The sequence below is a fragment of the Orycteropus afer genome, unplaced genomic scaffold, assembly GCF_000298275.1.
Source record: "Orycteropus afer afer isolate SDZICR_OR568_19922 unplaced genomic scaffold, OryAfe1.0 scaffold00469, whole genome shotgun sequence".
NCBI lineage: Eukaryota > Metazoa > Chordata > Mammalia > Tubulidentata > Orycteropodidae > Orycteropus > Orycteropus afer.
This window is the reverse complement of record NW_006922056.1, coordinates 451997-469741: the sequence shown is the minus strand read 5'-3', so window position 1 is coordinate 469741 and position 17745 is coordinate 451997. Positions and strand designations below refer to the sequence as shown.

Here is a 17745-nt window from a genome sequence, read left to right as displayed (position 1 = left end):
AATAGGAAGAGGACAGTCACCCATTAAAAGAAGACCAAAGGCCCTGAGTAGATGTTCTCCAACAAAGTTATACTAATGGTCAATAAGCACATGACAAGATGCTCAATGTCATTAGCCATCAAAACTACCATAACACACGACTCCACACCTAGAGCGTGGCCCTCACAGGCCTTGTGTCCTGCTCTTCCTCTCAGGCTACAAGACATAAGGGAGCTCTGGTAGCATAGTGGCTAAAGCACTTGACTGCTAACCAGAAGGCTGGCGGTTCAAACCCACCAGCCACTCCTCGGAAGGAAGGTTGGGCAATCCTACTTCCGTAGTGATACTGCCTCGGAAACCCAAGGAGGGGTCGCTATGAGTCGGGGCCGACTCGACGGCACACAACAACAACAACAACAACAACAAGACATAAAGAACTGTGAGCCGAAGTGGGCTCCAGCAGCCAAATGGCTTGCACGGTGGTGTGACTGGCAGACAGTAAGCAGGGTTTCAATGAGTCAATGCAACAAGAGTGCTGGTCAGAAACTCTATTCAGCCGACACCATGGTAAGAACCAAATCAGGTAGGATCATCATGGGTTCCATGGAACAGGACATGTATGTGGTCCCAATGTTTCCACAGGACACTTATCAATGACAAAGGGAAACCGTGCACACATTGGAGAAAACATACAATTACCGCCTCACCATCAGAGACAGCCATGCAGACCCCCAAGCCACCCAACACAGGACCCACACCAGCGATGGCATGCTGACCCATGAGCCACCCGACAGGACCCACACCAGCGGCGGCCATGTGGACCCATGAGCCACCCGACAGGACCCACACCAGCGGTGGCCATGTGGACCCATGAGCCACCCGACAGGACCCACACCAGCGACAGCCACCCTGACTCATGAACCAGCTGACACTGGACCCACACCAGAGATGGCCACGGTGACCTGTGAGCCACCCGACACAATGCACTGTGAAGGACGTGAGACCCTCCTGAGGCCCCCGCCCCACATGCAGAACTCGGGCCCGATCAGGAGGAAGCACCACCAGACCCAAACTCGGGCATTCCACAGGGTGGCAGCCCTCCTCACCAACATTCGCTCGGAAAGCCACAGCACGCAGAGAACTGTCCAGGGTGGAGGGCCAAAGAGGCATGAAGTTGAAGGGAGGTGCTCGTGGTGGACAGGCCCACACACTGCCTGTAGGGTCGCTCCCGGCAGGATCTTTGCGGTTACACCAGAGAAAGCCCGGTGCTTAAAGGGCTTTGAACTTTGGATGGTGCTTCAGTTCCCTCATGCTGCTATCACAGGGGTAGCACAGGTGCATGGCCTCAACAAACACGAGTTTATTCTCTCGCAGCTTAGGGGTCTAGAAGTCCAACTTCAAAGCGCCGGCTCTAGGAGTCCCTTGACCTCGGGCTTCAGCTCTGCTTCTTGCTCCTGGCCCACTGAAGCTGGAGGCTTCTCGTAACTCAGTGACTGGCTGCCGAGCTGACAAACCCAAGGTCGACAAGCACAATGGCACAGTCCCAAAATTATCAAGCAACACAGGCAGGCCACTGGTTTAAGTCTAGAAACAGTCTCAAGAGTGGCAGACAACATGGCAGGCCGCTGAGATGAAGACTCAGCCAAATGCAGGATCCAAATGTGCCACAAAGCTACAGACCGTCCTCAAAGCTTCTTATACCCTGCAAGCAGCTCACAGCCCTAAGGCAGCTACTCAGCTGCTCCAGTAGATTCCACCACGGAGCTGAGGGCAAATCTCATCGTGGGGGTAACTACATCCAGTTGCCCAGTCACTTAAAACCAGGCCCAGCCAAGTTGACACACAACCTTTACTACCACAACAGGAATCATGCCTGCAAGTTACTCTCAAACATTTCAGAAAAGTCAGTATCAGTAAAAGTATGCAGTAGAGAGAATCCACAACAAGGTTTCTGTGGTGAAGTGCTGGTGACAGGCACAGGAATTCTGTGGTCTCTTTGCGACTTTAGGCTATAAGAACAAAGATGGCCCTCTCTGCAAGCTCCACAGTCCGGACCCAACAAGGCCACCTCGTGTCACACTGCAGAATTCACACCCACTTGTGGTTCCAGACTCCAAGGGGCCAAGAGGGTGCAATTCTATCCCCAACCTGATTCTTGAAGCACGGGCAGGCACGCTTACCACGACTGTTTTGGGAAATCACTCTTGCCCGGTGGGAGGAAGCCCAGGGAGCGTGACTTCCCACCACTGTAAACTCCAGCCCAGTTCTGCGCTGTGAGGCATCAGATGGGCCTCCAACAGGAAGCAACGGCTGCCCCCTCCCAATAAGCGATACGTTACAACATTTTGAAAGCTTTGCTTATTTCTTCAGCTGCAAAGCAGAAAAGCAGTTGTAATAAACTAAGCAGAATTTTAAAAATCAGGTTCAATCACAGTCTTAGCTGCACAGCAGCTTGTGAACAGACAACAGAAGCAGCCACCCTTCCCAGGGAAGACAACTCGAGAGGTGTGAGAAGGTGTGCTTGGGCTGGGAGCAATGACAGCTTAGTGGGAACATGGCTGTTCAGGTCCAGGTGTGTATGGGGTTCAGCCTGGTCCAGGGCAGGCATCCAGTCTCCTATAAACACCTGACAATGCTCCCAGAAGGCTGTGTTCAAGTCCTAGCCTCTGTGTCTGTGACTGTGACCCTGGGTGGAAGGACTGTCAGTCTTGGACAAGATCATCAGTTACCAGGAGGACATAAAGATTCGGGTGGTCCTGATCCAACCTGAGTGTGTCCTTATGAAAAGAAGAGACAGAGACAGACAGATAGAAGAGATAGACGGACATGGACAGGGAAGATGGAGGCAGTGACTGGAGTAATGCTGTCAAGGCCACAGAACACCTTCCCTGTCTCTCTCAGCTCTAGAAGCCTCTGGAAGCTGAGAGAGACAGGGAAGGATGTTCCCCCAGAAGCCCTGAGGGAGCACGGCCCTGCGACCCCTGAATTCAGACTCCTGGCCTCCAGACTCCAGGTACGCATCTCCGCTCTCGCAAGTCACCCACTTGTGATGCTCTGTTACTGCAGCTCTAGACTGAATGCTTGTTTTGCAAGATGCCACATGGGGGAACAGGTAAAGGGTACATGGGAGCTCCCTGTCTTTCTCACAACTGCTGTGAATCCTCCGTGACCTCAAAGTCATAGAGAAAGTTGGACAAAATAAGGCAGACACAAAAGTGCACACACGCGAGGGGCATGAAGCTCAGCTGGTATAGCACACCACAGAAAAACAGCTCCACAGCCTGCTTCGGCAACAGTGACCGGGGTCGTAAAAGCTTGCAAGCGGCATCTAGGTGCAATAACGGGTCTCTCCTTGTTCAAAGCAAAGAAGAATGAAGAAAACCAGAGACACATGGTGTGGTGCAGTGAATTAATTGCTATGGCTTTTCTAACCAGTCTTTGTGACTCCCACCAGATTATGGGATGCAACTATGCAAATATAAGGGGACTGGACAGCTTGTGAGCAACATGGCACCTTGTGGGGGTGGGACCGTGCAAATAAGGAGTATGGACCCTCCTGTGAGGACTGGTGTTTTGGTTCCCTAGTGCCGCTCTGACAGGAATATACCACAAATGGGATGTCTTTAACAAACAGGAGTTTATTCTCTTACAGTTCGGGAGGCTAGAAGTCCGAGTTCAAAGTGCCAGGCTCTAGGGGCTGGGTGAAAGCCCCTCAGCCTTGGGCTTCAGCTCTGCCTCTTGCTCCCGGCCCACTGGAGCTAGAGGCATCTCTTCACTCAGGCAGCTACTGGCTGCTGAGGCTAACAAGCCCACGGTTGACAGATAAAATAGCACAGTCCCAATGTTACCAAACCACATAGCAGGCCATTAACTCAAGTCCATTGTAAGTCCCAATGTCGGCAGAGCATGGCAGGCTGCTGAACAATGACACAACTACATGCAAGGTTCAAGTGTGCTATAAGCTAGAGACCATTCGCAAAGCTGCTTCTTATATACTGGAAGCATACCACATACCCAAAGGCAGCTACTCAACTGCTCACAGTGGATTCCACCATGGAGTTGATTACCAGTCTCATCATGGGGAATACTACATCCAGCTGCCCAGCCACTCAAGCAGGCCTAGAATGTGGACACACAAACGTAACCACCACAATTGGTTAGTTTTGTGATTCTGCCAGGCTTAAAATGAACCTTCCTAGAGGCAAAAATGGGATCTCACTGCCATCAAGAGAGACGAGCTGGAGATGAAGTAGAGTGTGTTGTTGGGCCTGAGATCCCTACATCAGACCTCCTTGGCAGACGACTGGCAGAGACGACTGGCTGAGATGACTGGCTGAGATGGCTGGCTGAGGAACCAAGAGACACAAGATAGAGCAGCAGGCTTGCCAGCCCAGGGAGCAAGAAAGCTGAGTGCCTTTGGGCAGGAGGTTTGCTGGCAGAGTGGGGTACCCATCAGTAGAGCTAAAAGAGCTTTGTAACACTTGCCCAAGAAGGGCAGAGGCCAGGCTGAGAGGCTGAGGGCCAGAAAGGCGTATCTGAGGGCATAGCAGGGGGAGACAGTCCTGATGGAAGAATTCTGTCCTGAGAGCATTCCTGAACCTGAGTTGTAGCCTGTTACTTCCCTAATAAATTGTGAGTACTGTCTGAGAGTTCTGCGTGGCTATCACAATGAAGCAGTGAGTGCCACGGGAGGGACAGTTTGTGCCAGAGTTGATGAAAAGGCTGGACGGTGGTGGCATGTCTGGCTTCATAGGAATCAGCTTGGGCTGCTGATGGCGATTCTGTCTCTCCCTCACAAAGTCACAGGAGGTCAGGTGATGTTACCTACCTGTCCTTTCTGCAAATGGAAACAATTAGTCCAAGGGACTAGTGGACCATGCGAATCAGCCTATATGCCCATGAGACCAGAAGAACTAGATGATGCCTGGCCACCACTGTCAACCACTTGGAAAGAGATCAGTGCAGGAGATCCTGTATGGAGTGGGAGAACAATGTGGAACACAACTCAAAATCATAAAAAGACCAAGTTTACTGGTCTGATAAAGCCTGGTGAGACCCCTGAGACTATGGCCCCTAGTTACCCTTCAGATCTGGAATTGAGCTTGCTCCCTTGGCTTCCAGCCAAATAACCAACATGCATATAGGGTGAACATTTACATCAGGTAGATATACTCCTTAGAGAAATCAATCACGGAAGAACAGAAGGGCAGCATTTGCACAGGGAGATAGCTCAGGGGGCAGGAATGCATAAGAAAGGAGGACACAGGGAATTGGTAACCACAGAGAGGAAGTGGGAAGAGAGCTGTTACATTATGGGGTTTGCAGTCAATGTTGTGAAACGAAGTCTATGAACTGCTGTACAGAAAATGAATTTGCTTTGTAAACTTTCATCCAAACCACAGTAAAAATAAAAACTGAATAAAAATTTTTAAAAAGAATAGGCTTTTAAAAAAAGTGCACACATTGTAGACACCACTTATTGGAAGTCCTAAGTCAGAGATGGTGGTTTAGGGCATGAGGGCTGACTGAAAAGGGGACATGGTCATGTCCAAGGTGACGGAAGTGCTCTCTGTCATGTTTACAGCAGCATATGATCTGTCACAACACTCCCAACAAGCGCGGTCACAATTTAAGAGACAGCATGCAAAGGCAGCAGAGCGTGGAGCAACTGGAATGCTTGCCACACAGCATGGTGAGGGTCACAACCTCTGGGAGAAAGTCTGGAGTCCGTTATAAAACCAAACATGCCCCTTCCATGCAACCAGCATCCCCACTCCCAGGTACTTACGCAAGAGAAATGAAAGCACACACCCTGTGAGCAATTCCCACCAAAGCATATTCATAACAGCCCCAAACTGGAAGCATCCCAGGTGCCCCTCAACAAGAGAGGGGCAGACCCATGGCAGTACACTCAAACAACAAGATATAAATCCACAATAAGAAGGGTGCACACACAGACAGATGCAGCAGCATGGTCAGAGGCACCAGGAGTTGGGAAAGAAGCCTAACACAGGACAGCGTGATCCGTGTGGTCTCACATGGAGGGTCCAGGCAGGCAAAATGGACCGTGACGGAAAACACCAGAATAGTGGTTGTCTCTGGGGCCAGAGACAGGGACTGGCTGGCAAGGGATGTGAGGAACCTCCTCAAGGAATGTTCTAATCTTGGTAGGCACTGTGCTCCACACCTGCATACATTTATCAGAACCCTTCAAAGGTGCTGTGGTGAAACAAGTCCCTTCCTGTGGCCTTCTGCTTGATTCTTTGGGGAACACAGCGTGAGAGATTCTCCCCTAAGCCCCGAGGAGTTCCCTCTGCCCTAGCTGTGTACCCCAGAGGGTTTGTTACACTTCCCGGGTGAGCTGTAAACAACTTGGTTTGATGCTTTTTGTCTGGCCCTGGGCTGCAGCCTGCCCTGTGATTGGTACACACCTTGCAGGGAGGTGATTGGTCACTTTGTGGCCGCTCAATGGGAGGGACCATGCTGTGCAATTGACAAATGATTGGGCTTTTATGCAGCCAACCTCATAGAGGTTTTCCAGACGGGAAACAGGCAAGTGGAAGGGAAAAGAGGAAGAAGCAGAGCGAGGAGGCAAGGAACTTCCTCTAAGAGCTGTAACATTGAAGACTGCGGCAGGCCTGGTGGTGAGGAAGGAGGAAGGCAGAGAGGCTATTCCTCAGGGGCCGAGAGGAGCCTATCCTCAGGGGCCGAGAGGAGCGTGTCCTGAGGGCTCGAGAGGAGCGTGTCCTCAGGGGCCGAGAGGAATGTGTCCTCAGGGGTCGAGAGGAGCCTGTCCTCAGGAGGCTGAGAGGAGGTCCGTCCTCAGGGGGCTGAGAGGAGCCTGTCCTCAGGGGCCGAGAGGGGCCGAGAGGAGCCTGTCCTGAGGGGTCGAGAGGGGACAAGAGGAGCCTTTCCTCAGGGGCCGAGAGGAGCCTGTCCTCAGGGGCCAAGAGGAGTGTGTCCTCAGGAGGCCGAGAGGAGGCCCATCCTCAGGGGGCTGAGAGGAGGCCATTCTCAGGGGTCGAGAGGAGCCTGTCCTCAGGGGGCTGAGAGGAGGCCGTCCTCAGGGGTCGAGAGGAGCTGGGGGAACCATCCTGAACTGGCAAAGGGAGACTTTGCCTACATGCTTCCTGATCCTGATCCCCAGTTGTACCCTGTTGTGTCCTTAATAAACCACTTAATTGTAAGCACAGTCTGTGAGTTCTGTGTGGCCACTGCAATGAACTACTGAACACAGCCGTGAAGTGGGAGGGATGGCAGGGTCAGAAATGGTAAGCTTGTTGAGGAGAGGAGGCATGTCTGACCTCCACCTCAGCAGCCAGGTTTGGGCTGATCCTGGGTCATCGTCCCCCCTGCAGGTGGACAGGTTCTGATGTTAACACCACCACCGCCATCTTGTCCATCCCATGGTACATAAGTTCCACCTAAAAACTGTAAGCAAATAGTGACTTCTAGGTGATAATTTGCTGGAGTGTTTTAGGGTGAAATGTCCTACCATCTGAAAAATAAGATGGGTTTTGGGTGATTAGATGGATACCTATGTAATTAACAAATACAGGAAATGCGAGCACTTGAGCAGCCTGGAGCTGGGTGTATGCCCACTTTTTCACTTCTCTCTAAGTGTATTTTCTCCGTACAGTTTTGGAGAGGGGGCAAACATTTATCCAAACTTCACTGTTGACATCTGGGAAGGTTACTGTACGTGTGGTCTACCTAAAACATTTTTAAAAAAGAATGGCAATGTACAAAACGCCTCCTGATATGAACACCCCATGTGGTAGGCTGATAACAGCTCCCCAAATGTTCCCATCCTCACCCCTGGGACCAGACCTGCAGGGAGGATTACGTCCAAGGTCTCAGGTGGGAGATGGTGGCAGATTACCTGGGTGGCCCAGTGTAACCACAGGCTCTTCACAAGTGAGAGGGGACGGACGGTCAGAGTTGGGGGAAGAAGACAAGGCAGGACACATGGGCAAGGGTTCTGGCCAGCGCCCTTCCTGCCGCCAGGCTGCAGCCAGCTCTCCCACAGAAGGCAAGGACTCCACTACTTAACCACCACTGCCCTGCAGCCGACCATGCACACAACCAGCCGGCACATTTTCATGGTGTTTCTCATGAACTATCCTCGTGGATGTGGAACAAGGGATATCATAGCTGATATCAGATGGGTCATGGCTGAAAGCAAAGAACCAGAAAGATGTTTACTTGTGTTTTATTGACTATGCAAAAGCATTCAATTGTATGGATCATGACAAATTATGGAAAATATGGAGAAGAATGGGAATTCCAGAACACTTAATTGTGCTCATGAGGAACCTGTACATAGACCAGGAGGCTGTCGTTCAAACAGAACAAAGGGATACTACATGGTTTAAAAACAAGAAGGGAGTGTGTCAGGGTTCTGTCCTTTCACCATATTTATTCAATCTGTATGTTGAGCAAATAATCCAACAAGCTGGACTACACAAAGAAGAATGTGGCATCAGGATTGGAGGAAGGCTCATTAACAACTTGAGATATGCAGATGACACAACTTTGCTTGCTGAAAGTGAGGATGACTTGAGGCACTTACTGATGAAGATTAAAGACTACAGTCAGCAGTATGGATTACACCTCAATATAAAGAAAACAAAAATCCTTGCAACTGGCCCAATAAACAGCTTCACAGTGGTTGGTGAAAAGATTGAAGTTGTCAAGGATTTCATATTACTTGGTTCCACAATCAACACCACTGGAAGCAGAAGTCAGGACATCAGATGACGTATTGCATTGGGCAAATCTGCTGCAAAAGACCTCTTTCAAATGCTGAAGAGCAAAGATGTCTCCTTGAAGACTAAGGTGTGCCTAACTCAAGCCATGGCATTTTCAGTCACCTCATATGCATGTGAGAGCTGGACAATGAATAAGGAAGACCGAAGAAGAGTTGATGCTTTTGAGTTGTGGTGTTGGGGAAGAATGCTAAGAGTACTATGGTCTGCTACAAGGACTAACAAATCTGTCCTGGAGGAAGTGCAGGCAGAATGCACCTTGGAAGCAAGAATGGCCAGACTTTGTCTCACCTACTTTGGTCATGTTGTCAGAAGGGACCATTCCCTAGAGAAGGATGTCATGCTTGGTAAAGTGGAGAGTCGATGAAGGAGGGGAAGGCCCTCAACAAGATGGATTGACACAGTGGCTGCAATGATGAGTTCTGGTATAGCAAGGATCGTGGGGCTGGCACAGGACTGGGCAGTGTTTCGTTCTGATGTACATGAAGTCGCCATGAATCAGGGACGACTCAATGGCACCTAACAATGACAACAACAACATCACACAAACGAACTGCTTGCCGTAACTCAGACATGATGTCCAAGGAAGATGCTGCTTGGGGGTTAGGACATTTGGTGCTTTGTTCGGAAAACCACTCTAAAAGCTAACGGCCCAGAGTCACTGCAGGGAGGGCACAGAGGGACAGAGCAAGCAGCTGGCCCTTGCCACAGGATTCAGGGTCTGCACAGTTGACAAGGCCCCTGGGTAGTAGGCAGTACCCTACTGCCAACTTCCTTCAGAACAGGGTTTTCTCTCTTTTGCCTACAAACAGGATACGAATAAAAAGTTCTAAGATGTCTTAGACCCTCATTGACAACAAACCCCATTACTGACCTCAGTCCACAAGGCCATACCCCAGCCTGCTGGCCAGTGCGAGTGAAGCCTGGGGCTGCTGCTGCCATCAGACTGGTAGGAACTACCCCACGCTCAAGCCCACAGTCTTGCTCCTTTTCTTAGCAACTCAGCTATGTCTCACAGATGAGGTCCACGGTCGCCTTGGAAACCCAAAGGATTTAAGACTTTACAAAGTGCAGGGCTTAAATCACTTGTTTGATTCTAAAAACGCCTTCCACTCGACTACTGTGTTTCAACATGGAACCTGCCAGCCTGGGGGCCACTGTTTTTCAGTCAGCCAACCTCACAAGACAGACGTGAAGGTGCCCAAGCCACCACCTCTAGCACTGTGAGCACCAGGTGAGGTAATGGAATGTGTGGCAAGTTGTCCCTTGATAAGTGAGAGAAGGTGCCAGTCCCTGGCAACAGGTCCCTCTTGTCCCCTCTATACACTTGGAACATTCCACATGCAAAGCTTGTCCTTACTCAGTCGCATTACTGATGCTTCTTGAGTTTTAATCAGAGATGGTGACACACATAAGCAGTTGGAAAGGTCACCAGCCCTCACCTGACACCTGCGTGTCTCCTCAGACACACCTGTGCATTCTCCTCACAGACACACCTACGTACCTCCCCCTCACAGACACACCTATGCCCTTACCTTCAGACACACCTGTCCACTTGCCCTCACAGACACACCTGTGCACCTCCCCCCTCACAGACACACCTATGCTCTTACCCTCAGGGACACCTGTGTACTCACCCCCTCACAGACATACCTATGCACTTACCCCAATGGACACCTGTGCACTTGCCCTCAGACACACCTGTGTGCCTCCCTGTGGACACCTATGAATCTCTCCTTGCAGACACAGGTGAAACTCCTATCACAGACACACCTGCTCCCCCTCCTCACAGACACCTGTATGAGGACAGAAGCCAGCACCCTCACCTGCCTCGGGGATGGTGGAGGATAAGTGCAACCCTGCCTTATGAGCCAGGGAAGCCGCCCTTCGGAAAGGGCCCAATACTCCCACGTTCACACCCACCTGCTCAGCATCAGGTGTGCACCAGTATCAGCAAATCAACTTCCGGTTACCAGTCTGGGAGGCAGAGGCAGAGGCAGAAATCGTTCCAAAGCATTGGGACCAGCTTCAGGCCATGACGAGAGCCATCCTGAAACTGGTCCAGGGGTGGCATGGAGTCTGAGGGGGTCACACAAAGGTCCCCACGAGGTACAACAACTCCAAGAAACAAGCATAGCGTCTTTTAGCCTGAAGTACACTGACCTCCCTCCTCAGTAAACGTACAGAGGGCTCAGGGCGCCCGGGAGCTGTGGGGGCACCCACGACCTCTATGTCCCCATCAGTTGTATCTGGAGCACAGGCACAAGGGACAGTCTCAACACTTACTTGGTGGCAACAGAGAAGCAAGAGGTGGTGGCAGAGATTTGGGCAGTGAGGGCTACATGCTGGTGACAGGCCCCTCCTCCCTGCCTTCCATCACTTGCTTTGGTATTTCCTAAATTTTACTTCTTAAAACTTTAATTTAAAATTTTTTTAAATGAAGTTACCAAACTCAAGTGCTTATAAGTTTCTCAAATGGAAAGCAAAACTAATTCTGCAGACAAGCTCCCAGGCCCTGAGGCTCCCCACGACCCCAGTCTCCTTCACCCCCACACACAGGCCCTGATGCTTCCCCCTATGACCCCAGTCTCCCTGACCCCACACAGAGGCCCTGAGGCTCCCCCCCACCCCAGTCTCCCTCACCCCCAGGCAGAGTAGACCCTGCATGGCCTTCCAGGCCTGGAGGCTTCCCACCATGACCCCAGTCTCCCTCACCCCCACACAGAGGCCCCGACACCCCAATCAACCCGTCTCCCTGACCCCCACACAGAGGCCCTGAGGCTCCCCCAACCCCAGTCTCCCTCACCCCCCCATCCTCCCACCACCCTTTTGCTCCCACCTCATACTCTTTCCCACACCTTCATCTGCATCCCACCATACTTCCCCACCCCTCATAGCCCGGTCCCCCTAAAACTCCCACTCTCCCCTGTCCAACTTTTCTTCTCCCACCCCAGTTACCCACATCTTCACCCCCCAACACCAGCTCTCATCCCCCACCCTCATGCCCTCCCCCCATCCCCCTTGCCCTCCCCCCGGCCCTTCCCCTTTGCCCCCTCCCTTACCCACACTCTCACCTTCCACCCCATGCCCCTCACTCTCCCACACCTTCCCTGTCCTCCCACCCTCGGCCCCCATCCCATCCCCACCCCCTCGCTGTCCGTCTGCAGGGGCTGCAGAAGCTCTTTCCAGTGTCACCCACAGTTCCTCCCCAGACCCTCGCCTCTGGGGAGCCCCACCTGGTGACCCATGTGGGCAGTGATGTCTGTGCTATCCCAGGGAATGGCCAGAAGCTGCCCCTGCCTCTGGAAGGCATCATACACACCGTGCTCACGTCACCGCACTGCAAAGTGAGGCCCCCAGGGCAAGCAGGACACATGCCACTCCACCCGCAAAAGTGAGCAGCCAAGAAGCCATCGAGACACACGCCCAGGCCAGCAGCACCCGCCCACCACCCCGGCATCGGCAACCACGAAACGCTTACTTGCATCACGGCTGCTGAATGGCCAGCCCGAGGTGGGCAAGAAGGATGGTGCTGGCGAGCCAGCCCGGCTGTCAGCCTCCACCTGCTGCGTGATGTGGCGGACCGTCTCCTTGTTCTTCCGGTTCTTCCGGCGGCCTGTGGGTTGCCAGCTGTCCCCACCGCCCTGCTCCGAGAAGGCGCCCTGCAGCGCGCCATCCTTGCCCAAGGGCATCTCGTTTCCTTCATAGTGAGGTGGTGACGCCTGCTCCTCCTTGACCTGCAGAGGCGGGTAGCCCACATCCCCAGGCCACAGCGGTGGCGCAGACACATCGTCCTGGCCGTCGGCCCTTGGCTCTGGGTCTTCCTTCCCATAACTGCTCCCACCTTCATGGCAGCTGGCGATGGCTGAGTCCCCAGAGGAGTTTGCGGGGCTCGTGCGCCGTGCCAGCCACGGGGAGATGCTCCTGCCAGCCATCACCGCAGAGATGAGCGCGTCGGCACTGCTGCTGGAGGGCGCACCAATCTCAAAGTCGGCGAGCTCGTCGGAGGCATCCGCCTTGATGCTGATGTCCAGTGCCGCCTTGATGAAGTCATGGCACGCCTGCACGATGTCCGTCATCTGCAGGAAGCTGGCTGCGGACATGACCTCAATGACATTCCTGCTGGTCAGCGCCAGGTGGGCCGAGTACATGAAGTCGATGATGGCCTTGAAGCCCTGGGCTGTGACAATGTCCAGGTGGGTGACTGTGGCCTGGTCGGACGTCTTCTGCACTTGGCAGTAAAGCGTCTTGAAGTATCGACTGCTCCCAAGCAGCACGTTCTTGTGCGCCTTGAAGACCTTGCCCTCAACCACGACGCAGACGTCACACAGGACACCGTGGTGTCGTTGCTCATTGAGCTCTCGCAGCAGGTGCCGGTAGTGGGATGCGATCTCCATGTCTTCCTTCCGGTTATTCATCAGGATGCCAGGTGCCTCAGCTCCTACAGACTCTGTGGGGCGAAAACCAAAGTGTTACCCACAAACCCAGCACTACAGACACTCTGACAGGTGCCCAGAGAGTCAGCAGGGTGGGCAAGCAGACTTCAGTTGTCCCCATGGTCGCTGGCGGTAGCAGTGCATATTGGGGGACTGGTGCACATGTGACAGGGGTGGAGGTTCACACAGCCTGGACCCGGGCTATACACTGAGAAATGCCGGGGGCAGAAAGGGGGCAACCAAAGAATGAGTGGCAGCAAACACCAGATAGATGGTGGGGAGGCAGGTCCTTGAACATGTGTCATGGGACACTCCAGAGCTCGAGCCCCCACCCCAGCAATGCCTGGAACTCCACACTGTGCACACCCAGCTCCCCACTGCAAACGCACAGCTCCCCACTGCGCTCACACACAGCTCCCCACTGCGCTCACACAGCTCCACACTGAGCTCACACACAGAGCTCTATGCTGCTCTCACACACAGCTCCACAGCTCCACACTGCACTCACACACAGAGCTCCGCACTGCACTCACACACAGCTCCACACTGCGTTCACACAGCACCATACTGTGCTCACACACAGCTCCACAGTGCGTACACACACAGCTCCACACTACACTCACACACAGAGCTCCATACTACTCTCACACACAGCTCCACACTGAGCTCACACACAGCTCTGCAGTGCACTCAGACGCATCCAGCTCCCAGGCAAGAAGCAAGTCCCACAGCTGCTATATGGAAAGTGAATTTGCTCTGTAAATCTTCACCCAAATAAAAAAAAGCAAGTCCCACAAAAATAAGCAAGACAGATACCAGTCATCAGCACCACTCTCCTGCCCACATTGAAAACCGAGGTGAGATGATCCCACAGTGCTCCACACAGCACACTCCAGTAACCCCTAAAAACGTCCCAAAATCGGAGCTGGAACCAGCTCCCAAGGGGGCATGTCTGCCCAAACCTGTGGCAACCCAGGCAACCAGCCCAGCTTCTGGGGATAAGTCATGTCCCCAAAGTGTCTAAGAAGTAATTAGAACTCACAAGTGCCAGTAGTGGGCACTGTGTTAGACTCCCAGAATGCTCTGGAACGTATTCCGTTGGTCTCTGCCCTCCACCCCATGTTCCTACTAGACCTGTCACTGGAACTGTTTCTGTGTCCCTCTGTCTCTCACCGAGATGCAGTCCTGCCCCACCAATCCTTCTATGTTCCCAGCTGATGGCCAACCCACAGCATGCAACAAAATGCCAAAACAGGTCCGACAGGAGACAACCCAAAAGGTCAAGGGCACAAGGTGCATGTTCTCCCCATTGAGGTCACCCTGAGCTGCTACATGAGGTACGTGTCCTCCCCATGGAGTGCCACCTCTAACTGCTACATGAGGCCACCTTGCAGGGAGGGGACTGCTTTTGTCTTACTTCATATACATCTTTCTTTACTCAATTTCCTTACGATAAACAGTCCTTCATCAGTGCAAAATATCTTTAAGTGAATGTCTTCAAACTCCCTGCGAGAAGCAATCCTTGTCCTCTGCTGCTGCAGACCATCGCCAGCAGCCCATTCCCTCCTCCCCTCTCCCAGGGCTGGTTTACTCTGCCTGCGATGGCAGGAATTTCCCAGCCTCCCTTGCAGCTAACACACCACGTGCTTGGTGGAGACATGCCAACCCCACCTTCCACTCAGCAATCTTTCTGCTACGGACATGGCCATGATGGCAGGACAACTGCTTGAGGGTCTGAATCTCTGGAGGTTCAGTGCCACAGCACTGCGTATGCTAGGTCTTGACAACACAGCCCCTGGAACAAGCAGGGCAAGAAGCCAGGGCCACAGCCAAGGACAAGAGCAGACCCTGGCAATCAGAAATACCATTTGACCCAGCAATCCCATTACTAGGTATATATCCTAAAGAAGTGAGAGCCAGGACAAGAACAGATATATGCACACCCATGTTCATTGAAGCACTATTTATAATAGCAAAAAGATGGGAACAACCTAGGTGCCCATCAACAGAAGAATGGATAACCAAATTATGGTACATAACACAATGGAATACTATGCAACCCTAAATAATAATGCAGAATCTGTAAAACACCACATAACGTGGATGAACTTGGAGGACATTATGCTGAGTGAAGTAAGTCAAACACAGAAGGGCAAATATAGAATTAGTTCGTTATTGTAAAAAGTCAAGGAAAGGTTTATGTATGGCAGGGAACTTTCTTTGCTGGTTATCAGGAGTGGGAGGGGAGGGAACATGGAAAAAAAAAAAAGCATTGACCCATGTCTCTTTATTTTTGTATATTTCACTGTACATAAATTATATTTCAATAAAATGTATTAAAAAAAAAAAAAAAAAAGCAGACCCTGGCCCAGCAGCCTACCAGCCCAGGGTAAGGGGTGAGGATACACCCCTCATTCCAGCTCCTGCGGGTGTGGGTGTCTATGCCTGCATCTAGTATCCACAGCCCCAAAAGGTAGACAGCTGGCAGAAGGGGCTCATGGACCCTCATGGCTGGAGCCCTCAGGGCGGGCGGACCTCTGCTGAGTGCCGCTCAGCCTCAGCGGGTTGGGTGAAAGTGGCATTTAAGCAAGTTGCAGCTTGCCTCCTCCAGGCAGTGTTAAGGGGCCAGGCAACCAGAAACTGGGAGTGGCTGGAGCAACTTCAAATTCAGGAAAATGTCACCATTTAAACACAAAGCATCAACTCCATGCCTGAGTCTGTGCAGGGTATGATCTGGAGACGCTCCCAAAGCCCAGGCTGACTCTCCTCCAGGAAGTTGTACCTCTTGTTCTCATTCCCCATTGAACAAGGAGTCTCTTCACTGTCCAGTAAGACAGACCCTTTAACAGCTGGGGACAGTGGAAAGGAAACACCAGGGACATATTACAGACACAAAGGCAACCTCACAGGACTTGTGTTTCTGAAACAATTTTAATCAAATAGAAAGTTTTGAGATAAAGTATCCGGCCACAGTCACTTAAAAATCAGTTACATATTTCAGAAAGATTCTATCATAAGAAAAACAACAAAATTCTCATTGGGAAAACGATTAGTTGTATAAAAAACCAAACCAAACCCGCTGCCATTGAGTCAGTTCTGACCCACAGTGACCCTGTTGGATTTCCATGGCAGTTAATCTTTTCAGAAGTAAATTGCCCCCATCTTCCTTCTACGGAGTGGCTGGTAGGTTTGAACCACCAGCCTTCTGGTTAGCAGTAGAATGCCTTAGGCACTGCGCCACAAACAAAAAGGAAGTGAACACCTAAACAAGACCACTGTGCCGTGGACGCTGAAGAAGCCTGTCTGCCCTGCACCTGGGCTGCTCTCACAGGCTGCTTTCCTCTCCAGTCTCATGCTTTACATGTAAGATGCTCAGCTGCAGGGCAAGGGCACCGGGTGGCAGCCAGACTGGCTGGAGAGGGGCTGCCTCCCAGCTGCTTTTCAGCAGCTGAGTTCTAAAATTGGGAACATCCCGGACAGTGTCCCACAGCAGCTTGACAAGCAGGAGACAGATGTGAGAAGAAAGCAGGCTGATGGCACTTTTCATGGAGGAATCGATGAAGGACCCCTTAACCTGCCCCTGGGAGAGCCTACAGTCTAATGAACACACACCCACTCACAGACGCACACCCGCCCACAGACACACTCCCACTCACAGACACACACCTGCCCACGGACGCACACCTGCTCACAGATGCACACTCGCCCACGGACACACACCTGCTCACAGACACACACCTGCCCATGGACGCATACCTGCTCACAGGTGCACACCTGCCCATGGACACACACCCGCTCACAGGTGCACACCTGCCCATGGACACACACCCGCTCACAGGTGCACACCTGCCCATGGACGCACACCCGCTCACACACACCTGCCCATGGACACACACCTGCTAACAGATGCACACCTACTCACAGATGCACACCCGCCCACGGATGCACACTCACTCACAGATGCACACCTGCCCATGGACGCACACCCACTCATGAATGCACACCTGCCCATGGACGCACACCTGCTCACACACACCTGACCATGGAAACACACCTGCTAACAGATGCACACCTGCTCACAGACACACACCCGCTCACAGACACACACCTGCCCATGGACACACACCCATTCACAGATGCACAACTACCCATGGACACACACTCGTTCACAGACACACACCTGCCCATGGACACACACCCACTCACAGATGCACACTTGCCCATGGACACACACCTGCTAACAGATGCACACCTGCTCACAGACGCACACCTGCTCACAGACACACACCTGCCCATGAACACACACCCGCCCATAGACACTCACTCACAAATGCACACATGCCCACAGACACACACCTGCTCACACATACTTGCCCACAGACACACTTCTGCTCATAGATGCACACCTGCTCATGGACACACACCTGCCCATGGACACACATCTCCTCACAGACACACCTGCTCACAGACACACACCTGCCCATGGACATACATCTCCTCACAGACACACTTGCTCACACACACCTGCTCACAGACACACACCTGCCCATGGACACACACCT

General features: G+C 52.3%; 1 protein-coding gene across 1 annotated transcript in view; it reads right to left on the bottom strand.

Annotated features, from left to right (window-relative positions):
• ZBTB46 (zinc finger and BTB domain containing 46) overlaps positions 1-13165 on the bottom strand; it is a 42403-nt gene extending 29238 nt beyond the window's left edge. Inside the window, exon 1 of the mRNA XM_007954659.1 lies at positions 12229-13165. Coding sequence (XP_007952850.1) covers positions 12229-13165 — 937 coding nt within the window. The remainder of the gene's footprint in view (positions 1-12228) is intronic.
• Between the last annotated feature and the right edge of the window lie 4580 nt (positions 13166-17745).